The sequence below is a fragment of the Pseudocercospora fijiensis genome (genome assembly GCF_000340215.1).
Source record: "Pseudocercospora fijiensis CIRAD86 unplaced genomic scaffold MYCFIscaffold_1, whole genome shotgun sequence".
Lineage (NCBI taxonomy): Eukaryota > Fungi > Ascomycota > Dothideomycetes > Mycosphaerellales > Mycosphaerellaceae > Pseudocercospora > Pseudocercospora fijiensis.
Genome location: NW_006921532.1, coordinates 461,801 through 486,581, shown reverse-complemented (window position 1 = coordinate 486,581; position 24,781 = coordinate 461,801). Strand labels below are relative to the sequence as shown.

General features: G+C 46.9%; 5 protein-coding genes across 5 annotated transcripts; 3 read left to right on the top strand and 2 right to left on the bottom strand.

The window, feature by feature from the left end:
* Positions 1-932: 932 nt before the first annotated feature.
* On the top strand, positions 933-3,763 carry MYCFIDRAFT_158438 (uncharacterized protein; the record flags this gene model as incomplete). Its single annotated transcript, XM_007922523.1, has 2 exons — positions 933-3,641; positions 3,696-3,763. Coding segments are annotated over exons 1-2 (2,703 nt in total), but the record flags the coding sequence as incomplete, so codon positions are not given.
* Positions 3,764-4,500: 737 nt separating this feature from the next.
* MYCFIDRAFT_126827 (uncharacterized protein) lies at positions 4,501-6,021 on the top strand (the record flags this gene model as incomplete). Its single annotated transcript, XM_007922522.1, has 1 exon — positions 4,501-6,021. The coding sequence occupies one exon, from the start codon at positions 4,501-4,503 to the stop codon at positions 6,019-6,021; it is 1,521 nt and encodes a 506-aa protein (XP_007920713.1).
* Positions 6,022-6,276: 255 nt separating this feature from the next.
* MYCFIDRAFT_53868 (uncharacterized protein) lies at positions 6,277-9,617 on the bottom strand. The gene has a single exon (XM_007921888.1). The coding sequence runs from the start codon at positions 9,513-9,515 to the stop codon at positions 6,513-6,515; it is 3,003 nt and encodes a 1,000-aa protein (XP_007920079.1). The 5' UTR covers positions 9,516-9,617; the 3' UTR covers positions 6,277-6,512.
* On the top strand, positions 8,901-10,560 carry MYCFIDRAFT_205596 (uncharacterized protein; the record flags this gene model as incomplete). The annotated part of the gene is made up of 9 exons (XM_007922521.1): positions 8,901-9,621; positions 9,655-9,677; positions 9,705-9,761; positions 9,791-9,902; positions 9,936-9,970; positions 10,010-10,279; positions 10,311-10,394; positions 10,432-10,462; positions 10,498-10,560. The coding sequence occupies exons 1-9, from the start codon at positions 9,565-9,567 to the stop codon at positions 10,558-10,560; spliced, it is 732 nt and encodes a 243-aa protein (XP_007920712.1). The 5' UTR covers positions 8,901-9,564.
* Positions 10,561-11,192: 632 nt separating this feature from the next.
* Positions 11,193-23,466, bottom strand: MYCFIDRAFT_84230 (uncharacterized protein; the record flags this gene model as incomplete). Its single annotated transcript, XM_007922385.1, has 4 exons — positions 11,193-11,647; positions 22,846-22,949; positions 23,115-23,334; positions 23,391-23,466. The coding sequence occupies 4 exons, from the start codon at positions 23,464-23,466 to the stop codon at positions 11,193-11,195; spliced, it is 855 nt and encodes a 284-aa protein (XP_007920576.1).
* Between the last annotated feature and the right edge of the window lie 1,315 nt (positions 23,467-24,781).

The following is a 24,781-nucleotide window of genomic DNA, read 5'->3' as shown; positions in this document are numbered from 1 at the left end:
GCCATCTCGTCGACTGCCGCAGAGAGTCCGGAATCGCACAGTGATCAGAGAACGAACCCCAAGGAACTGATCAAGTACATTCACGATCAAGGTCTCAGAGCTGGTATCGCTATCAAGCCGAAGACTCCGGTAGATGTGCTTTACGACATTTTCGACAACCCCAACAAGGCTGAAGTTCCAGAGGTATGCCTGATCATCAATTCATGCACGCGGGTGCTTTGCTGACCGCATCAAGATGGCACTGGTCATGACCGTGGAGCCGGGTTTTGGTGGACAGAAATTTATGCCTGACATGATGCCAAAGGTCGAGGCATTACGGAAACGGTACCCGGAGCTCAACATCGAGGTCGACGGCGGCCTCAGCGAAAAGACGATCGACACGGCAGCAGACGCTGGGGCCAATGTGATCGTGGCCGGCAGTGCGGTCTTTGGTGCCAAGGATCCTGGCCAGGTCATTGAGGCTCTCAGGGAGGCGGTTGAAAGGCGTCGGTGACTCCAAGGTAGCCGTTTGTAGCAGAGTGATTGCGTGGCATTTTGAGGCGCGTGAAGTCAACATCGAGACAGGGTGTTGTAAGAATCGAGCAATCCTGGATGAGTGCCGGGAAAGAGTTTGATAGAGCACGACGTCGGGAAGTTCGAAGGCATACCCAAAATCACGAGCGACGCCCCGTCATCCATGTAGAGCACGCTTGGTCGCGTTCTATGGCCTCCATAGGCCTCATATGAAGTCGTCGCATATGGTTGTCAATATGGGTTTCTTTGTTTAGATCGAAGTCTTGGCTGCATGACATGCATCGCGCCGGCGTGAACCTTGTGTGACCCTGGCATCCCCGACAACAACGAACTCACATGAACTCCGTCGGAGGTGCAGGTTTCCAAGAGTCAGCGTGAGACTTTGTAACGGCTGGTCCTCCCCGTAAGACATCCTTTTCCTCAAGGCGACATCGATGAGCCTGCATAGAAAGCCACTCATGCAGTGAACGCCGAGTTCGATCGCGGGGCCATCATGGCTCGAGACCACGAAGAGACGCAACCACTCACTGGTACTTCAAGACCCGGAAATCCTGACAATGATGATGATGAGGGGCGGGCATCAGCATCGTCGGGTTCGACAATGTCTCTGATGCTGGAACACACCAGCGATAAGGCCGCGATCAAGGCTAAAGATGCATTGTATTCCGATGGTCCACAACCAGAAGATTTGGAAATGGAGGATCAACTGGCATGGCAGCGATCTGTGAAGCCAGCCGACAAGAAGGCACGGCGGATACTATACACGCTGATTGCGATTGGAGCAGTAGGCTGGGTAGCCGCCCTATTCCTGTTCCTAGGCCAAGACAGACGAATACCGCATTCAGCGCGACCACACGACCCACACGCCACGAGCACCGCAGGAAATGGCAAGAAGGTGACACTGGAATCGGTTCTACACGGAGGGTGGTACTCTAAGGAACATGCCATTAGCTGGCTTCCAGGTCCCAACAAGGAAGATGGTCTGCTGTTGGAGCGAGGTGGCGGCGATGGCCGCGATTACCTGGTTGTGGAAGATGTGCGATACAGAGGCGAAGACATTTCGGTACAGAAGCAACACAGCAAGACTCTCATGAAGTCCGCCACGTTCCTGGTTGGCAGCGAGACTATTACTCCTGACAATGCTCTGCCGAATGCGGATCACACGAAGGTCATGATTCAAAGCAACAGAGAAAGTCAATTTAGGCATAGCAGTACCTCTCGCTTCTGGATCTTTGATGTAGCAACGCAGACAGGCCAACCACTGGACCCTGACAACATCAATGGACGTGTCCAGCTCGCCTCGTGGAGCCCGACAGGCGATGCAATCGTGTTTACGCGCGACAACAACATGTTTATTCGGCACTTGAGTTCCGATAAGGTGCAGCAGATCACGAGTGACGGAGGTAAGAATCTGTTCTACGGTGTGCCTGATTGGGTGTACGAGGAAGAAGTCCTTGCTACTGGTGCGGCAACCTGGTGGAGTGGCGATGGGAAATATGTCGCATTCTTCAAGACCGACGAGAGCAAAGTGCCCAGCTTCCCGATCCAGTACTTCTTCAGTCGGCCAAGCGGCAAGCAGCCCAAGCCAGGCGAGGAGAACTACCCCGAAGTCAACCACATCAAATATCCAAAGGCAGGAGCGCCGATGTCGGTAGTCAGCCTAATGTTCTATGATGTTGTAAAAGATCAAGTCTTCAGCGTGCCGATTGAAGGCGATTTCCCGGATGATGATCGCCTGATCACAGAGGTTGTCTGGGCCGGCGAGAGTGGTAAGGTCCTTGTGCGATCTACCAACAGAGAAAGCGACCGACTCAAAATGATACTCATCGACGCGGTCCAGCGGACTGGTAGATCTGTGCGAGAGCGTGACGTGCAAGCACTTGACGGTGGCTGGATGGAGATCACGCAGACTACTACTTTCGTGCCCGCAGATCAATCCAATGGCCGCAAACATGATGGGTACATTGATACCATCATTCACAAGAATAACGATCACCTGGCATATTTCGCTCCTCTTGACAACCCTGAGCCAAAGATGCTCACAGAGGGAGATTGGGAAGTGGTCAAAGCGCCATCGGCTGTTGATCTGGAAAAGAACATCGCCTACTTTGTGGCCACTAAAGATGGAAGCATGCAACGGCATATCTACACAACAAGTCTACTTACTGGCGCCAAGAGCATCAAGGCTATCACCGACACCAGCAAGATCGGGTACTACGAAGCTTCTTTCTCCACCGGAAGCAAATTCATGCTACTCACCTATCAAGGTCCAGGCATACCTTGGCAGAAGATCCAGGCTACGCCTACCAATGAAGGCTCTGATGCCAAGCTTGACATTACGATCGAGAAGAACGAAAAACTAAACGAGCTTGCCAAGAGGACCGAACTGCCAATCAAGAAATTCACGACTGTTGAGGTGGATGGGTTCAAGCTCAACCTCGTTGAACGACGGCCTCCACATTTTGATGAAAGCGGAAAGAAGAAGTATCCTGTACTTTTCTTCCTGTATAATGGACCTGGATTCCAGCATGTTGACTACAAATTCACTGTTGATTTCCAAGCATACGTCGCAAGCAGCCTAGGGTATATCGTTGTGACGCTCGATGGTCTAGGCACTGGATACCAAGGGCGAAAGCAGCGCACCATCGTTCGTGGCAACATTGGCTTTTGGGAAGCGTATTCCCAGATCGCGGCCGCAAAGAAGTGGGCTGCAAAGAAATACGTCGATGCTGAACGTATGGCGATCTGGGGTTGGAGCTATGGCGGGTTCATGGCACTGAAGACGCTTGAGCAGGACGCTGGTCGGACTTTTAAGTACGGTATGGCAGTGGCACCAGTCGTAGATTGGCGATTCTATGATTCTGTGTACACCGAACGATACATGCATATGCCCCAACACAACCAAGCCGGATACGACAACACTTCGGTATCGGACATGCAGGCCTTGTCGAAAAATGTGCGCTTCCTGGTGATGCATGGATTCAGCGATGACAACGTCCATTTCCAGAACACACTGCAATTGCTGGACAACTTGGATCAGGCAGGCGTGAAGAATTATGATATGCATGTCTTTCCGGATAGCGACCACGGCATCTTCTTCCACAATGCCAATAGAATGGTGTACAACAGTAAGTTGCCTCGACACACGAGTTTTCCCTGATAGTATACTGATGTCGCTCCAGAGCTTAGAGATTGGTTGGTCAATGCCTTCAACGGCGAATGGCTGCGCATTGAATCCCCGATGCCGATGGGCATGTACGGCAACATCTCTTGACAGTGTGCAGCATTATTAACAGGGATTGCTTGCTTCGCGGTCAAGAGCGGTGCCGAAGATCTGAATTCTCTGTCCCATGAGGCCGTTGACGGGCAGGTGATGGGGCGCCACACCGCCATGCGGTCTAAACAAACGTGTTGAGTTGCGGTTGCGGCAATATACCAGATCGAGAATTGTTCCAGCGCTCAATTTACCTCCCATGACTGCCTGCCTGCCGCGTCAGGCGCGAGAAGGAAATGATACTGACGCTACGTGTGCCGCTAAGATATATGCGCAATGCTTTGGGCATTGTGGGCAGTCTTGTAGATGCATATATAGTCGATGAACAAGGCTCATAGCCTCAACACTTCCATTAATGACTTGGACCTTGTCTTCTCTCACAGCTGTGTCAAAGACGCTCTATGATGATCATAATCGCTGACGGACAATGCACGTGGAAATACATACATCCATACCGTGAGGATACATGTAACGTCATCGGGGGCTCGGAAGTCGCGGGCGCGGCGCGTTTGCGGTGAGCGATGCATCAACGGCATGACGATTGCTTTCTCGTGGGCTCACAGCACCACCAGCCGCCTTCCGCCTCATACCGGCATTAGAAGCTGCGCACATCTCGATTACCGATGGAGCTTGCTGTATCCGTCCGCAAAGAAGAAGGAGGACAGCGGCAGGCCTGGGCGCCTGATTGAGGAACATACGCGTCGGACATCGACATGGAGCTCACCACACCCGCAAACCCGACCTCCTTCTCTGGGAGGCTCGTCACGAAATTGAGCAGGAAGTTCCGATCCGACAAGCAGTATTCTCAGGAAGCCATTGATAAGAAGAACAAGAAAGAAGGCGCGAAGCTCCGAAAACGAAGTCTCGCGACCGCTGCGCCAAATGATGCAGCGAACGAACTCGGTGAACGGAACGAGTATGCTATTTTCGAAAATGCCACCCTGGCAAATGCAAAGGATTCGAAGCGGAAAGACCATGGAGAGATGATGCACGGACTGGCTCATCACGATTCATTCGATTCCCTTCTCGATCACAACCGAGGATCCATTGAAGACGACACATATGCCTCAGCAGCTGTACGGAGACGGCGACGTCAAGGCGTGCTTGTATCGCCCGAGCACGAAGCACGCGTAGCCAGTCTGCCAGACGAGCTTTGGAAGCGAGTGGCCATGATGCTGGATCCCATCGATGCCGTGCATCTGGCTCTAGCTTCCAAATCACTTCACCGAAAACTGGGACCTTTACCTTTTGAGATGCTGAATCACGAGGACAATCGCCATCGAAAACATTCCCTCCTGCACAACATGGACCAACATCATCCCGATCACCTCCTCTGCTTCCCATGTGGCAAATACCACAAACGTATCCAACCCGGCAAAGAAATGCTCAAAATCGACTTTGTCAAAAACCCCATCTTCATCTGCCCCAACGTCAAAGCCTCAGTTCTACCCCGAATGCGAATCGCCTACGGCCGCGAACTTCCCTACGCCTACGTCCAACTCGCCCTCCGCGCATCCCGCCACGGCCCCTCCTACGGCATCGATGTCAACAACCTCTCCCGAAGATGGAAATGCAAACACTCAGGCTGGACCCACCGAACCCGCTACATAGTCCACGACAACAGACTTCTCTTCCGCTGCGTCTCCCAAACCTTCGTACCCCCAGCCAAAGACCTAACCGAAACCCGCTCCCGCCACATCCTCTACGACCGCGAAGAATTCCTCCCCTTCTTCTCCGTCTGCGCCCACTGGCGCGACGGCGACCTGATGAAAATCTGCAAATGCATGATGTCCCACGTCCCCGCCCCACCAGACCCTTACTCCAAACAACTCCAACGCGGCTTCAAAATCTCTCGCTCCGCCGCAAACCCGAATTTCATCGTGCGAGGTTGCGACGAATGTCGTCCCGCTCGCCGCTGTCCCGACTGCCCCAGCGAATACCTGATCGAAATCCAAATGTTGGAAGACGCGAGGGATCGAATCTCACCGTTTAAGCACGCGATCGTTGTGACGAGGTGGGCGGATTTGGGCGATGGGAGCAGTCCGTATACGAGTGCTGAGTGGACGGCTTGTAATGGGTTGGAGTCGGAGTTTCGGAGTTTTACGTCGGTGGGGAGGAGGGCGGTGGGGGGCATATTCGAGAGTGCCGTTAGTGGGGCGGTGCCGGGGCAGAGGTTGATTAGTTTGAATCCGAAGAATCTGAGGTTGGGGGAGGAGGGGCATGGCTGGTATTAGGTTAGGTTAGGGATGGATGGGAGTGTGGGTTGGATGGTTCTATTATAATAATGGGAAGGTAGAATAGCATGGTGCTGGCGGCGTGGCCGAAATTAATTCTTTTAAGATCTTGCAGAATCGTGAGAAGAGATAGAGGGTACATATGTACATCGTGGCTCTCCCACGTGATCATAAGCTCACAGACTCCGAAATCCCATCTATTATTCTCAAGTCTCCAAACGAGCGAGCGCATCGAAAAGGTTTGGAGCTCCATACCATAAGCTGAGGTCTTCTTCTACATACCTCAAAAAAAACTCTTCCTATGCATTCCTATCACATTTTACAGATTACAATCATCGCATGAAGGTGTATCATCTCCAAAAAGAAAGAAAAAAAAATGAATGCATCGAACCACCACCAGCCCTCGGACCTGAATATGCAAGTCTATTAGTCCCAGGCAAGCAAGCAAGCAAGCAAGCATCCATCGCAATTCGGGTATATCTGATCTCTATTCAGCACGCCAGCACATTTCTGAGCATGCTCAAGAATGGGTCCATCATCTTATGGAGCTCCGTGATTTTAGGCTTGATCGGCTCGCCCGCCGTCCTCTTCAACATGTCTTGTCGTCTGCTTCTTCGCCTGCGCTCCGCTTCTATCGGATCGGCCTCGTCTTCCTCGTCCGAATCAATCTCTTCATCCTCAAATTCGTCATTCATGTCCATGTCAGCCAGGTCTTGTGGGTTAATGCCAAAGTCGCTGGATTTAAAAGTGTTCGCTAAACCGCCCATGCTACTTGCGTCAGCCTGACCGCCGGATGCCATTTTCTGCCGTGTCTTGTCAGAGTGCCATCGCTTTCGCGCCGTCTGCCATTTGATGAGACTATTAATCTCTTTCAGCGCGATGGTCTTGTCGATCTGCTTCGATTCTAGAGCGCCCGCAAAGAGTGCGTTCATGTCAAGCTTTCCGCCTTTGGGACCGTTTCGCAAGAAATCCAGGATTCCCTCGATCCATGTCATAAGTTTATCGAACAGGCCATTGTCATGCAGATGCACTTCGTGTATGAACTTGTACAAGTCATCTTCATGTCGCTCGCAGAGGTCGATGAAGTTCTGTACAGTCTGGTTCGGGTCGGCAGAAACATCCTGGCGCTGAGCCTTTTCAATGGTTTGAATGGCATCATCGGCGAAGCGAGCAAAGTCCGTGACGCTGTTATAGACATTTGCAGATTTGTAGACTCGCACAAGCGGTTCGTAGAAGATTGTGAAGAGATCGCGGAAGAGGCGCAGGGTGTTGGGCTCCTCCACCATCTCCAACATCATCTTCTTGTCTCTCTGACGCGTGTGGAGCTTGAGCAGTTGCTTCAGCCTAGCGAACAGCTCTGCACCCTGCCTCATTTCCTCATCGACATTCTCCACGGCATTATTCCATGCCACGTAGGCGTTGAAGATGCGTCCAATCTGCTCGGAAGATAGCTGAGGCTCGATTTCTTCGCTCTGTAACACTTTGACGAGGAGATCGACTTGCTCATCTCTGGCTTCTTCTCGGACGTTGTTCTTGACTTCTTCGAATGACTCAATATAGTTCTTGATCTTGTCTGTCAGCGTCGGCTCATCGATTTTAGCTGTGAGCGCTTCTATCGATCTCTGCAGGCTCCTAATTCCGTCGCCCAATGCCATGGCGAATATACGCTGCAGCAAGGACTTGGCGCCGAGCGGTTGTGCCATGAAAATATCGAGGACGCTGGCCATGACCGCTGCCGGGTTGGTGAAGCGAATCACCTGCTTCAGGGCGGAATAAGGAACCAGACTATGAATCCGTTTCGCCTGTGCAAACAATTCGGGCGAATTGTCCTCGGCCAGAAAGAGGTGGTATAATGTCGCCGCCACTTCTATGCGGAGCCATTCTGCGAACTTCCTAAACTCGGGATCGAGATCTGCGATTTTGTCCTTTCTCTTGATCTCGGCAAAGAGGTTTCGGAGACCATTACTCTCCACGACGCTGCGCCTGAACTTCTCCATGTGGATGTCCAATTCCCGTGCACGTTCTCTCGCAATCTCAAAGAATTGACGCTGCTCTTCGAGACGCTTCTCATCCATTGCTTTTCTTCTCTCGATATCTTGCAACTCTTCTACACTCGGCTGGATTGGATTCTTGGTCAGAAAGTCGCTCATAGCTCTCGAATTGGCAATTGGTTCAGTCTGCAGGAAGTTGCGGAGGAATGCACGCAACGATACACGCTGCTCTTCTCGATGAAGCACCGTATCTGGCGTCACTTCTCGGGCCGGAGTCGACGCAATGGAGGCGCCTCTGTTGACTTCCATAGATGCGCGCGGCGAGGATGACTGTTGTAGCGAAGTCCTTGAAGCATTTCTGCTGTGCCCACTACCACCAGTCCAGCTAGAAAGGTAGGAGCGGAAGCCTCCTGGCCCACTTTCCGGCGCATTTTCAGGTGTCGATGCGATTGGTGGGGTTTCCTGGGTTGAGAAGGATGAGATACTATCTGCGTCGGCATCGTCACGGCCACTGTAGATGGATTGAGCCTTGTTCTTGCGAGGAAGCGGAGGTAGCACCTTGCCTGGAAGTTCCAAACGCAAGTTCTTGTGCATCTTAGCAAAGTCACCAAATCTTCTTGCGACAAATATCTCCTTTTCATCCTTGTGCTTCACGCGAAGAATAAACTCGGCGTGCTTGTGGTAGCGGACGTGCCTCTTGATGCTGACAAGTCGAACTCCAGCAACATTCACATCCCATCCGTTGATCTCATGGCCCTCTGGCACATTGACCACTAGGCCTTCCTCGTTGGCCCCACGCTCGACCACCTCCATCTCTGCAAAACGAATCCTCTCCTCGTAGCCAGAAGCGGTGGGTATTCCTGACACCATCATCAGCTCCACCAATTTGGTCGCCTTGAGCGCCAGTTTCGCCCTCTTCGTCTGCTCTAGCCGATCTTCGGCAGAGGATATGCGCTTGTTTGCAAAGCTCTCGAGAAAAGCTTGCAACTTGTCCTGCCAAAACTCTTTCTCTTTCGCCTGGTTGAGGAAGGGGAAATTTCGTACATGGTGTACGAAGATATAGCGTAGCAATGGCAATTCGGAGTCTTGAGGTGCAACTTCGCCAGCGTCTGATCGGAAGGGCGCTCCAAAGCGTTGTAGTGCAGTTGGATGTGAAAGTTCCTTAATCTCCCATTGAGTCTGATTGGAAATAAGTTCACGCTTGAGGTAGTGCTCCTGCTTGCCGGTCAAGATGGAGCCTGGCGGTGGTACGGAGGCCATAGTGGATATGGTGGCCGCAGAGGGGCGGTTCCTATGCAACTGCTGCCGTCGCTCCTGCTGCAGCTGCGCCTGCGCAATCTGCTCGTCGGCGGTCTCTGGGGCCTCAACGAAATATTGGCTCTCGATGGTATCGGTCCGCCGTGGGCCAGCAGGCGGCGAGGCAGGCGTGACGTCAAACTTGACTCCATTCTGCTGCTGGACATCCTGTGCCAGCGCCAGCGTACCATTGGCATGCGGCTCCATCGAGGCGGGTATTGCGGTGTTGGAAAGCGGCTGCTGCTAACGAAAGTGGATGCCAAATGAAGGTAGGAATGGGACTCAGGGCCACAGGGCGCCGGCGGCGAGGGAGGTGGCGGCGGCGGCGGAAAGCAAATGGCAATAGGAAATGCTTGCTGGTTCCGACGCGTCAACTTTGTATGTTTGCAACTCGAGTTCTAATCAGAGCACAGAGCACCGCCTGCAGAAGACCGGGTCGGCTGCACCTGCTGCGTCACTTGTCTCTGCAGGGCTTGGCGCAGCCAACTAAACCAAACGACCAAGAGCCCAAGAGCCCTGCCGTCTGGGCGCAGCACGCGCCTGACATTTCAGCACTTGCACCAAATACGAGCGGTGACATGGTCGTGGGAGATTGTGAGAAATTGTTGCTGGAAATGCTTCTCGCAGTACACGACCTCGACAATGGTGGTGATCAACACATCGTCCTCGGGCGCTAAAAAGCTTGTTTCAGCCTTGTGAAGAACCACCTGGCAGAAAAAAACCCCTCCTCCACCAACAGCCAGCATCCTTGATTCCTCACTGCACAGCGAAAATACCTCTTGGCCGCCAGGCCCACTCGTAAGCACGCCGTCATCGTCTCATTGGCGACTGACCTTCACAATGCTAGCCATCAGAACAACCCGCCAAGACGGAAAGGGATGCACCAAGTATGCACCAAACCTGGCTTGGCCGCATGGAAAGCACAGCATGACCATCGAGCGTGCAAACCAGACATACATGCCGCGTAATCTGTCTCGCTCGCATCCGTCATGTCTACCACAGCCTCCGCGTCCAACCGCTCCACCCGCCTTGCAGAAAGATTGCTCCCAAGATAGCGTGTGCCCAGAAATTTGATTTGTGCGGGTTGTGACGAATCCGGGGGTTGTGAAGGGTAGTTTGATAGAGATGGTAAGATCGATTATTGGGAGCGAGACGTGAGTTTCAGAAGAAGAATGGAAATCTGTTGAAGCCTTCCATTCGGGCCATATCAACCGCAGACTCTCAGCAAGCTCCTCGCAAGACCTCCTCCTAGACTAAGTCAATCATGGACTCAATCATAGATGGAAGCCGGTATTCAGCTCCTCCTCCCAGTCACCACTGGTGTCCCAGTCTTCGGCGGGTGTCGAAGTCAAGTTACAAACGAAAGATGCGAGTCCTTTATAGAGTGGCAGCCTGCGCACGGACTCAATGATGGCGGCATGTGACTACAGTCATTCATTCATTCACATGCCGCGAAGATCACAAGGAGGCGGGCTTTCGGGCCGAGGCATGTGACTTGAGTATCACGGGCAGGGAATTTGCATGTGATACACATGAGACTGTACGATCAGATGCGGAAGGATATCGTGATTTGCTTGAGGAAGGAAATCGTCCAAGACGAACTGTGCTTTCATTATTCACTCAGCGTGGCAAGTTTTCGGCTTGCTGCCTCTTGACCGATGCCCCATCTCGCTTCCGACCACTGCTCTAATGCTTGTAGGCTTCCCGTCTTGCGATGTTCACTTCAGCAGCATCCACAAAATACGCTACAAATGTCTATCTTGGTGTGCTGCTGATAACGGATCATCAACTATTGATCCAAAAAAGACCTTCATCGATGGCCTTGCATTGGAGGACCCACATCCCGCTAGGTGAACAATCGTGATGTTAGGAGTCTATCTCGACTCATGCTTGATTCGTGGGGGGAGGCGCTGCAGTTCCAGCTACGGCGGCAGATCCCAGCGGCTTCTGCGCGTAACACACCACGCCTTTCTGCCAACCGTGAAATTTCCGCGTCACTGTCTCGTTCCTCACTTTAGCAATCAGTACCTGCGCCTCTTCTGGAGTCCAGCCGAGCACTCTTGTGAAGGGTGCCATAGTAAATCCTTCCAATCCTTCAAGGTAGTTCAGACGTGAATACCTCCCAATCTCTTTCATCTTGGGGTCCTTAGGCCAGTCGTTGACCGGCCTCTTGATCATCTGGAAGTGAACATTTTCGAAACCAGCGTCTTCTAAAAGCTTGGGAAAGCGATGGATTTTTGGTATGGGCCTGCCGATTTTTTCAAAGGCTTCCTCGAGAAGTTTCCACCAGAGCTTGCTAGGTGCGTCTTTGGGCACTGTGTCATCGTCGCTGAATGTACCTTGGAGAAGTAGGAGTCAGCATTCGTAACTCGAGCTAGCCCGCTTACCCCATAAGCTTTGCCTGGCTATTGTGCTATTCAATAAGTCGCGCTATGCAGTCGGAGAACCGAGTTTCAGTTTCCTACCAGCTGTCACTATAATTAGTTAGCAAGCCGGTGTTCTTGGCATTCGTAGATCTCTACCACTATGTCCAAATACCGTATTAGCTATGTTGTCGCCTTTTTAATAGTATAGAGCTATTAGAGGTGTTGCTAATAATAGCGCGCCTGCCGGACGATTAGCTTAACGAGATTAAGCGCTTCTTTAACGAAGGTATACTATCTAATAATGCTATTTCCGATACTATAAATGTCGCTAGGCGGACTATCGACAAGCTCTATAATAACTACCTCTTGTTTAGTATGTTCTATATTAGCGATCTCGCTAGACTCGGTCGTCTATAGCGCCTATTACTAATATATAAAGATATAGGTATTCCGACTATTTCGCGCCTGCCCGACTATTTCGCGCCTACCCGACTAACCTAGCTCTTACTATAGCGTATATTCGACTTCCTTATAGACCGACCGACGGCGTACTAAGATAAGGTAATATAGTATTTATAGGACGAGTTTAGTATTATAGTAAGCTAGCCGACAATATCGCGTATCTTAAAGGACTACAAATAGACGAGGAAGAAGGCCTTCCGTATCGCTTATAAGTAGAATAGTGAACTGCGCGATAGCTTTAGAATATAGCAAATAGGTATATCTGCGGATAGGGTTATAACTGTCGATAAAAGTGCCTCGAATAAACGCACTAGATAGCGTAAGTTTAGATATAGACCTATTAACCGCCCGGTTTAAGAAGAGGGCTCGACGGTGCGCTCGAAAAGGTAGAGTGTATTGCCTACTATCGGCGTTAATAGATATCTTCGAGGCACCCTTATCTACTAAGGTTCTATTACTAGAGCTATGTTCGAGTCTTAGCTTAAGAACACGGTCCTACCGCAAATGGAGCCTAGTATAGTGTTAGTAATAGATAACGCGTCAATCTACCGCACTAATAGCGTAAAAGAAGCGTGTCGACAAGCAGGTGTCTACCTAAAGATACTGCCGCCGTACTTACTAGACTTTAATCCTATTAAGTTGTCGTTCTCGTCGCTAAAAGTATAGGTTAAGAAGAACATTAACGAGGCTAATTGCTTTATAGACTTCGGACAGTTTATAAGGTACGTAGTAAACGAGTTGAATATAGAAGACAACGCAGAAGCATAGTTTTAGAAGGCAGGTTAGAGACACTAATTATAATACCTAGTCCTTTAAAGACTCGCTTATACTAACGACTATCTCTAGCTTAGCAATACGGCCTTTTAAGTCTTCAATCTCCTATCTTAATTCTTCTACTATAGCACGCGCAATATTAGTAGCATAGTCCTTTATAATCGCTTCTATATACTATAGATTTAGTAGTACTAGCTATAGCGATAAGCCTCTTAAATTAGCTAACGATAGTAATATAGTAGACGTGTCGATATGCCCTTCTACGCCTAGCGGAGGTTGAATAGGTATAGTAACAATCTCCTTATCGTCCTAACTATCCGCAATCTACTCGAGATTAGTCGAATCTACCGAGATACCTAGTTAGTATACCTCTAATACGCTATAGGTAGCTATCGCGATTAAAGAGCCTAGAATTTAGTAGTTTAGAAGCAGTTTGAATCGCTAGCGGTACCTCGAGGCTATTTGTTAGGACTAAAGAGGTTATACGTAATTAGTATGTGACCGGGCTCGAGTAAAGCTAGGGTCTTGATGCCTCAGGCAGGGCTTGGCGCTTAGCGTTAGGCTAACTAGCCTGCCTTCCTCCCTCTCCTCTTAGATCTCTATCGAATACTATACCGATTCACGACTACCCTATCTACCTGCTAATATAACCCTTATTATACAGTATTCGATCTACCCTTTAAGGGCAGCAGCTAGATAGTCCTTATTTCAAGCTTTTAGCGGTATAGCTACGAAAACCATCGATTTGACTATATTACGCCCGAAGAACGGGACCTATACGTACTATTCTATTAAACAACCGTACCAATTATTAAGTAAGGCCTTCTATACGGCCTATTATACTAAATCAATCGCACTAAGCCGATATCTACTAATTCCGCTACATCCGCATTTTAGGGGCCTATAATACATTATTAGTGCTACCCCTTATTATAATAGCCGGCTCGTTACGAAACAATAACCGTGCTGCCGCTAGCAGCGCTAGCAATAACAACGCTAGTAGCACAGTTCCCGCTAAAGTGCCTGCTAAAGTGCCTCCTACTAAAGAGCCTGCCGGAGAGCCTGTTAAAGAAGAACCTATAATCCTAGGTAACGACCTAGAATTGCCTATCGACGACATTCTTAACAATATTGTTAACCGTCGATATAGCTAACTAGCCTTTAGTCCCTAGCTAGTAGCGAGACTTTAAGAAGCTACCTAAAACAGGCTTACTACCTTGCGTTAAGAACAATAGCTAAAGGATAATCTTCTCGAGATTCGCCGCCTCTAGGAATCTCTAATAACTACTGCTAAGCTAACAGTAGGACCTTCTTTACTACCTGTCTAAAAGAAGGATACTAAGCTTAAGGACTATACCGTATTTAATGGCTCTAGTCGTAAGCAATACAATAATTATATACGCGATTGTAAGCTTAACTAACGAAATGCACCGAGGGCCCTTCTAGATAACTATTCACTAGTTGTCTACGCTATGCAGTATATCAATAGCGACCTAAAGCGCACATAGGATAACCATTTCGACTCCCTTAATGACTAGACTGCTGTTTAGTAGCAGACCTATAAAACCATTATGCTAGATACCCTTAGAAACCCTATACTAAGGCAATAATATGCTTAGGACCTGTATCTTCGAGCTAAATAGAAGACTAATCAATCGGCTCGCTCATTTGAAGCCTATTTAAAAACCCTTAAAGACGACCTTCCGGCTAAGACTAATTCTATATAGATCTCGGAAATACGCCTAAAACTTAGATAGGAACTTATCCTCGAATTAGACCGTCGCCGTATATTCGAACAAGCTAACCTAATACGTATTCAATTCATAGTTGAAGTGGAAACAGCTAAACGAGCTGTTTAGCTTCAGCAACGACTAGAATCAAGGATCCGACTAGCTAGTACTAACCGTAGTAGCCGTAGTAGCCGTAGCGGAGGAAACTAAGGTTCCTACTAAGACAACAATGCTAACAATAGAAATAGTAACAACGACCGTAGAAGAAGCCGTAGCCGACGGCTATATAGAGGAGGCCGTAATAGGGGCCGTAGAAGGGGCTCGTATCCCTACAATGCTAACCGCTCGACTAATAATAGCAGCAACAACAGCTATAGTAACAATCTCCCGACCGGATTGAAGTGCTTCAATTGTAATAGCACTAGCTATCTACTAGGCCAATGCGACAAACCTAAGGACTAGGCCCGAATTAACCGTGCTTCCGCTAAGTATAGGAAACACCTTTTAGCCGCTAATGCTACCCTAGTCGGCTCTTTCAATTAGTCGAAAAAAGAGTAAGCGCCGCACTAACTGTTAGCCTTGTACGGCGTAAGACTATCGACATTGTACTAGCTATAACACGCTCCTGCCTTGTATAGGACACGAAGGGCACTACCTATTAAACTAAGGTTATGCTAGATCTAGGAAATTCAGTCAGTGCCCTTATTAGCTATCGCCTAGCTAAGCAATTAGACCTTCGATAACTGCCGAAGACTAACCTGCCAACCCTTGCTTAGTTTAATAACGCTCGGCACTTAACCTATAGGGCCTACTATGTTCCTATAGCTCTAAAGGACGACCTCGGAAATGAACGCCTACTAGACTTCACTGCCTACGCAGTAGACATAGACAGCCTCCTATCCGATATTGTTATTAGTAACCCTATTCTTAAGTACTACGCTGTGGCTATAGACCTAGGCCTCTAGAAGTAGCGATTTAGAATCGCTAGGAAAGAGGACATTAAACACATTAATATTAGCGAGTGCCCTAACGATATCAGGGTCCTGTTTATTAGCAACCTGACACCTGCCCTAGCTAATCCGACTACCGACCTGCTCGGTAGTAATAACGATAAACCTACACCCCCTAATAATCCTAATTAGCTTGCTCGCATACTAGAGCCTATCCGAGAGACCTATATTAATATGTTTGAACACTACCTAGCATCGACATTGCCTATGTTCAAGGAGACGGATTATAAGATTAATATTATAAAGGGCAAGGAGGTTCCTTTTGGCCCCCTCTATAACCTTAGTAAGCGAGAGCTTGCTATGTTGCGTAAGTACCTAGAGGAAAACCTAGCTAATAGTCGAATTCGGTATAGTAACAGCCCTGCTAGTGCACCTATCCTATTCGTACTAAAGAAGGATAGTAGCCTACGCCTATATATCGACTATCGTAGGCTTAACGCTGTTACTATTAAAGACCGCTGTCTACTCCCCCTTATTAATAAGACCCTCGATCGCCTTTCTAGGGCTTACTACTACACTATACTAGACATTAAGGATGCGTACTATCGTATCCGCATTCGTAAGGGTAACGAATGGAAAATAGCCTTCCGTACTCGCTATAGCTATTTCGAATACTTAGTTATGCTATTTAGCCTAGCCAATGCCCCTGCAACATTCTAGTCCTATATTAATCGAGCCCTTTTAGGCCTATTGGACTATCTCTGTATAGTTTACCTAGATAACATCCTAGTTTACACACATTCACCTAATATTACAGAACACTAGGCCGTAGTACGTAAGGTCCTCGACCGCCTGCGAGCCTATAAACTGTATTATAAACCTTCTAAATGTACCTTTGCTACTAAGGAGGTGTCCTTCCTTAGCTTCCTCGTATCAACTAAGGGTATTAAGGCTAATCCTGATCGGATTAAAACTATTACTAAATAGCCTGTTCCTACGTCAATTAAGGAACTATAGTCGTTCCTCGGCTTCGCTAATTTCTATCGTCGCTTTATTAAGGGCTATTTACGGCATATAATGCCCCTAACTAAGCTTACTAAAACTAAGGCCAACCTAACTAGAGAGTTTAAATAGACCGATAGAGCATAAGCCGCTTTTGACGGCCTAAAGCAACGCTTTACTAATGTCCCCTTATTGCACTATTTCGTGCCAAGCAAGCAGATCCGAATTGAGACTAACGCTTTACAGTTCGCTGTATCGGCTATTATATTACAGCAATCAGATAATGACTATTACTAGCACCCGATTGCCTTCTTTTCGCGAAAGATAATCGATGTAGAACGTCGATACGAGACCTACGAGCAAGAGCTCTTAGCAATCGTAGAAGCCTTTAAGTATTGGCGCTACTATCTTAATAGTGCTTAGTACACAATTCAGGTCTATATAGACTATAACAACCTACGTAGCATTACTAAGGTTATAAGGGTTATAGGTCGATAGGCTAGATAGGCCGTCTACCTCGCCGGGTTTGATTTTAATGTGTTATATCGGCTAGGCGTAAGTAACCCTGCTAATAGCCTATCGAGGCGACCTGATTACGATAGCGAGACTTAGTATATCAATTTATTGTTTCTAACCCTGCAGTATAAGATTGCTATAGCCCGTATTGTTAATAAGCAAGCGTAGGATAAGCGGACTTCCGGACCCCGCGGCGGCAACAAATACTATAGCGGAGTTGTCGTTCTTCTAGTGTACGTTAAGAAGGACGTAGATCGCTCGAGCTATAATAACTCGATTAAGGACATTGCTATCTATAGTAATAGTCTATATAGCGACAGCACTATAGAAGAGGTTGCAGTAGTTCCGGCTGCTAGTGCTATTAGATACATACAATGCGTACCTCGTTTAATAGCTAGGGTGCTGTTAAATAACCTTACAAATAGGGATAGTTAATCGTTTATAGATAAGCTTTTACGGGCTTAGTAGAGGGACGCCTTTGCTATTGACCGTATTAATAGGCTTATAAGTAGGCGAACGACTCGATCTAGCAAGAGTAACAACTAGTCGATCGACGACAAAGGTCACTTAAAGTTTAAGGGCAGATATTATGTCCCCGCTAAACAATCGATCAGATAAGAGCTTTTAAAGAGGCACTATAATAGTGAGCTCGCTAGTCACTATAGCATAGAGAGGTCGTACGAGTTACTATCGCGCACATACTACTAGCTAAATAGTGAGCGGCATATAAAGGAGTATATATAGACCTATACAGTATACTAGCGAGTTAAAGCACCGAAGCACTTACCGTTCGGCGAGTTGTCTTCGCTCCCTGTTCTAAAGAAGCTATTTGCTAAGCTAACAATAGACTTTATTATAGGCCTTCCTCCTACTAAGCGTAGGGGTAGCAAGGATGTGTATAATGCTATCCTTGTTATAGTAGATCGATTTACTAAAGGCGCTCGATACATCCCGGCGCGCAAGGATTAGACTGCTATTAATATAGCAGAGGCGCTATAGACTGATATCTTCTATACCTATTAGGGAACCCCTAAGGGGATCGTGTCCGATCGTAGATCGACACTAATATCTTACTATTAGAGCGAGATTTGCTTGCAGCTAAGACTAAAGCATCGGCTATTAACAGCCTTCTATCTACAGACTAACGGTCAAACAGAGAGGCAGAATGCTACCCTATAGCAGTACCTACGTAGTTACATTAATAAGAACCCCGAGGACTAAGTCAACCTCCTACAACTAGCTGAATTCGTATATAACAATAGCGTCCACTTATCGACTAAGGTGTTACTATATATAGCTATAATAGGCTAGAACGCTGCTATGCTACAAGACCTACTATCGCTCGAGGCCGAGCGTAAGGAAAGGGAAGCGCGTCAAGTACCGGAAACACTAGCGGCAATAGAACGTATCTAGAAGATGCGAGAAATCTATACTAAGATAGCTGAGAATTTGATAAAGGCTTAAGAATACTAAAAGGCCTACTACGGTAAGCGTTATACACTAATAACCTTCAAACAAAGCGATATAGTTATGCTTAGCACTAAGAACCTCCGCATCCGCAAACACCTATCGCCTAATAGTAAAACAAGGCCCAAGCTCGTACTAAGATACATTGGCCTATTTCGCATCCGAGAACCGAAGGGCAATAGCTAGGCCTACTAGTTATAGCTTCCACCTTATTACACTATCTACGACACCTTCTATATCTCCCTCCTTAAACTATACTACTAGCGCGAAGGCGATGAAGCACCTACTAAATCCGAGGACATACTAGCTAATAGCGAAGAGCTATAGTCTATAGAACGTATCCTAAAGTATCGGACTAGGTAGGGCAAGAAGGAATACCTATTGAGATAGCAAGGCTATTCGCCTAAATGGGATTTATAGGAGGCTAAAGACTCGTTTAAGGATATAACTAAGTTGTTGGATAAGTATTAGACTAGCGTGAAGAACACAAAGAAGGCTAAGAGCTTATAATGTTACTACTAAGCCTAGGAACAATGCTACCCCCGGGGTGCTATTAGCTAACTAATCAGAGGCCGGCAAACTAGGACAATAAGACTATACTACTATAGTAAACGCGCGCCGAGTGTCAATAAGCGCGCTATAACGCGTTAACTATCCACTACTCTTTTAGGAAACCACCTCTCTACTAACGCGCCCTATAAGGCCCTTCTCCTAGTATTTAGGTCCCCCTCTTGTTCCCTTATTCTATCGAGGCCTCGAGGCCGAGGCAATCGGCGCGGCCGGCGCGGCTATATTAGTAACGGTGTTGCGGAGTGTATTGTTAGTCGAAGAAGGAAATTAGAAGCAAGGTAAAGTTAGCGCTAAGACGACTAGCGCTACTATTGTTAACATTACCTACTATTGTCGCTGCGCCTGCAGACGCAACCTTACCTATACTACGAGCCTAAGGCACCTTTAATCAAACTTTGATTAAAGCTTTAAGCCTATTAAAGGTTTAATCAAAACTTTAAGGCCAAGTTAAAACTTTAACTAAGTTAAAAGATTGAGCGACTAATAGACTAACTAAGGGCAAAACTATAGAGCTAAGCTAGCCGGGGTCGATCTTGCGGACAATAGGTTACTCCTCGATCTATCTAACCCTTTAAGCGAGGCGAACCTCTACTACTGCACTTATAATAGCCTTCACCTATAGAAACTAGACGAGCTGTGTTTTTTCTAAAAAGATAAGATAAGATTAACAATTGAAGGCTACTAAACCTAACCAATTAGGGCTAGCGAAACTACGAACAATAATAGCCCTCGTAATAATAAGAACAAACCCTCGGAAGCGGACAACCCTCGGAAGCGGACATAGCTAGGTCTTTTAGAGTAGACGCAAAGAACTCGGTACGACATTACGCAGAACGGGGGCAGTACTGCAATACCCCGTATACCTACCTATTATAGTAGGGAAGGTACGCTCGTATTATAATTAGTCGATAGTCTTTAATTCTTGTAGTTATATATTACTTTATTATATATAGGGATGGCGCAGTTAGAGTTAGACATTGTATTGTATTAGAAGTGAGGTTTGACATAGTTATATAATCGGTGATTGCGTGTTCAATTTAGCGCGGACTAAGAAGCTTGCTAGACCTGCTAAGTTAGTAGCGACAGAGGTTGAGAATAGAACAAAGACCGGCTACGAGGGCGCGGCCTTTAGAAGGGAAGCGTATATTAGGACTAAAGAGGTTACACGTAATTGGCATGTAACCGGGCTCGAGTAAAGCTAGGGTCTTAATGCCTTAGGCAGGGCTTGGCGCTTAGCGTTAGGCTAACTAGCCTGCCTTCCTCCCTCTCCTCTTAGATCTCTATCGAATACTATACCGATTCACGACCACCCTATCTACCTGCTAACATAACCCTTATCACACTATTTAAACTAGTACTATTAGTATATCGTAAAATTCGTATCGCAATCGAGTCGCAATCCGGAGAGTACCTGCTAAGCAAGCTAGAATCTATAACGACTAATAGGGCATTACTACTATACTATAACAATATATCTATATTATCTCTTCGGTAGGAAACAACACTATCGATACCGCTAAATAACCTCCCGTTGTCCGTTTTAAAAAATATGCACTTACGGTAAAGATACAGCGCTAGCAATATACTAGACATTCGCGACTTCTTAGCCTCTACTCTAGCTAGAATCTCGGCTTCTACTCGGTCTGCACCGGCGGTTTAGCTTAGTAGGTCTCGGCTTAATATATAGTTTAGACGGCTTCTAATTCAATGCTAGCGCGATACTATAACGCATTGTTTTTTTATTCCTACAAGTATATAAGCCGAGACTATAACTATCTGATACACCTCTAATTTATACTATACAAAAATACGTAGTGTTAGTAGAAAGACAATCGGCATTAGTTAAGCTAAAGAACTAGCTATTAAGCCGCCGACCTACCCGGAAATTCACCCTTAACCTCGCTTCTATACTAAAACAGCGCTTCTGTAGCTAACTATAGAATAGGCTGTTAGACGACTTATTAATACGGTTAAGACGCTGCTTACGGACTTAACTGCTAATGTATCGCTTTACTACAGTAATAAAGCGATCGTATTGCCCTTCTTTGAGTCTAGTAGCAACCTAACGGTCTAATTTAACCCTCCTTAGCTGCTTGAGTAAGAAGTTACCCTCTTTAGCGAAGACACGCTTAATATTGGCTATATCTGCGTATCGTTCACTCTAGCTGCTACTTAACTCTTTACGTAACTAGCTAAAGAAGCCTATTAATTCTATATCCGCTATATACGACTAATAGGAAGCAATTAAAGCCGGAAATAGACTTAATAGCATAGCAGTCGTTAGTAGACTAGAAGCTACTAGCGGACTAGACCTACGAGAGCGCTTCTTCGGAGCATTAACCTAGCTATTGTTATAGTAATTATAGATTACAACAGGGGTTGAAGAGCTAGTAGCGGTTGTTCTAGCAGTCCGTAGAGTCTTAAACGGGTTAAGAAGCTGTCTACCCCTATTCTTCTATATCTTTAATGCTAATGCGGAGCCTAGATCGTTAATAGTTAGACGGCCGTCTCTCGTGCCTTTAACCTAACGAGAGGCAATCTTAGGGTAGATCTTATAGTAATCTTCCGCTCTATCCGGACCGCTAAACTAGCATAACCCACCCTTATTCTAGCAGTATCTGTTCTTATACGGCTATCGCTTTGCTAACTCGTAGCGCTAATCCGATAGTAAGCTAGTTAAAGCGGCATTATTGTCGTCGGCTTTAGCTTCTAAGCCCTTAGATTAACCCTCGGCTTTAACCTAGCTCGTACGTAGAGCGTCTAGTTATTGTTAAGTTGCTGTCGTACGGGCTCTAGTTGTCCGGTTTCGACGACCCTACGAGGCTCTACCTATGCTACGAGACGGCTCTTTAATAGTTACTGTCTTCCGGCGCTTAACCGACAGCTTAAAGTCTAATCTAAGGCCCTTCTTGCCTTGCGAATACTAAGAAGACAGTATATCGTACGTATACTAGAAATTGACCTTCTTAATACTAGTACTATAGAAGTAGTATTTAGTCTTAATCTTGTCCGCTAAGGCAACAATCTCTAAGCTAGCTAACTTATAGTCGTTACCGTTAGAGCTAGTTATAAGCCAATTAGCGTACTAATCGTAGAAGTCGTCGCAGTAGGAGTTACTATTGCTACTAATCTTATAAGGATAGCACTCGCTCGATAGTAGCAACCGTAGGTTAACCGGATTAACTATTATCTACTATATTACGTACTCGAAGACCTCTCGCTCTTGTTTAATAGCTTTATCTTCTTCTTTAGCCGATATATTATCCTTATTATCGATACCTGTTTGCTAGGTTTGCTAGGTCTTAGTAGCTAGCAACTCGTCGTTAGTATCCGGTCCTTTACTTAACTTAATAGTCGGCTCTCGGCGGCGCTTGTAAGTAGCTCGATTAGCATTATTAGCAGCTAGTTGTTATGCGGTAAGGGCTTCTTTCTTCTTCGAAGAGGGCTTCTACTGTCGCTTAGAAGCTCTTAGTATAGTAACGGCTCGTTAACGGCTTCCGGATTGGCCTCGTTCTTAACCCCAATCGTCACTAGAGAACCTAAGTAGGTAGAGGTAAGAAAGACTTTCGTTCCGTCCCTAGTTTGCCTCCTATTTTGTATAGAGAGAGTGGGTCTACGGAAAAACTAAGGGTACGCGGAATATTCGAGACCTCCGCCCGCATGGCGCGACTTATTGAATACCGCAATACGCTGTTCCACTTACCGCACTCTATCTCCACCAATTCCAACCAGCATCCTGGCTTGAGGGCTGAATATACTTTCTTGTAAAGCTCCGCATGGCTCGTTATTGAGCCCATTAGGAATCTGTCGTGGATCATATCAAAACGCGAGTCGCCCCATGTTCAGTCCTGCTCGAAGTCATCCACTTCGAATCTGCAATTGGGTGGTACCCAACTGGGCTGTACCGGACTTAAAGGGGCACACAGACATCAGCAATGCGCTTCATTTCGTTAGGATCAATAGCCTCACCTCAGATCTGTCCCGATAACTTCGCATTCAGGATACTTATCAGCCGTCTCAATGCACCAAATCCCAGTGCCTGTCCCAACATCCAATACCTGCTTAGGATCATCCGGCGGACAAAGGTGAAGCTTTCCATCTAATTGCAACTTCTGGTTGTAGTGTTCGATATCCATTCGGTTGAGCTCGACCTCATCGTTCGGAAAGTGGTATTTGCCCGCATTGTAGCCTGAAGACAACGTGGTCAGCAAAGTATATGTGCAGCACATTCTTATCGCTACTGACCATGATATCGTCGCCCGTACTCGAAATGGAACTGTCTTGCGCTCGAGATGAGGCTAGTCGAGCTAGACTGCAGCATAACGCTCAATATGCATTCCGTGTGACATGCTGCATAGAAAATAGGCATACGGAACAGTGTCTCCACATACCTGTCTCCGCCGAACGTGCTATCATGCTCGTCATGTTCGTCTGCCTCCATTTCTACCAACTCCTAGCTCTTTCCAGCGTCCGCGGAGCTACGCCTTTGTGATCTGAAAAGGCTGCCTATGTCTCGAAAATTCCCTCCTGTTTCTTAACCCGCGAGATAACTGCGCAAGCCAAGTCCTAACATGGTAGGCTTGATCCCAATTCGCTGTCGGGGCAAGGTACTTTTATAACACTTGCTGCAGCTGCCCCGGCATTCGCTGGCTGGTAGAACTACATGAGAACTCGGCGGAGGCTCGCCTGGCTCCAGCCCAGGGTTTGACTCGATCGTGGGTTTTGCATATAAGGAGGACAGAACTTGTCCGGTCGCGCCTGCGCATGTTTGATCCCTAACAAACTCTATTAGGGACATCCTGAATTCTAAGGCTATCTCTTTATCTACCTACGCCCTTTGTTATAGAGTGGATGTTCTAGTCCGAAAGAGGGCATTCTATTGCCTCTATTTCTTTACTAAAATCGCTATATCTATATATCGCGTTATCTTAAAAATCTAGCTTAAAGGACTTAGAAAAATTTAGCTTTACTTAGAATAACTAATATACTAATAAGGGGAGAGTAGATCCGATCTGTCCTCCTTATATATATATCCCGATCGTATTTTCTAGTTCGATAATGTCTAGCGGCGCCGCTAGCTTCTAAATTTCGTATAAATCGCTAAACTTTCTTTACTTACGACCTCTTCTATTAGATATTTATAGGCGCGACTATTCGTAAATTAGTCCTAGCTATTTATAAATTAGTCGTCTAATCGTAGAGAAGGCCTAAGGCAGATTTATTAGTTATATATTCTACCGCTAAATAGCTATTTTCTACCTTACTATTACTATCGCTATTATATATACCTTACTATTAATATTTTATCGCTGCCCTTCTATATCTAATATTAGCTATATTATTAGGCTCTTCTACGTAGCTATAAACCGAGGCTACTACTACCTAAAGCTATAAACTAGTAAGAAGCTATAGGCTAGTAACTAGTAGTAACTTAAAGAAGCGATAAAATAGGCTAAGCCTAGCCTAGAAGGCCTATTCTACCTCTACTACTACTAGTACTATAGCAACCTTTACGTAAGGGCTATATATATTAAATAGCCTATAGAAGGTATAAGTACGTTAAAGATAACGTAGACTACTATTCTAGCTATTATAAGTAACTTAATGTAACTAATGTATTCAGAAGAAGGACTATC

Excerpts from the sequence above, each read along its gene's own strand:
- MYCFIDRAFT_53868 (XM_007921888.1), bottom strand. The coding sequence starts at position 9,515 with ATGGAGCCGCATGCCAATGGTACGCTGGCGCTGGCACAGGATGTCCAG.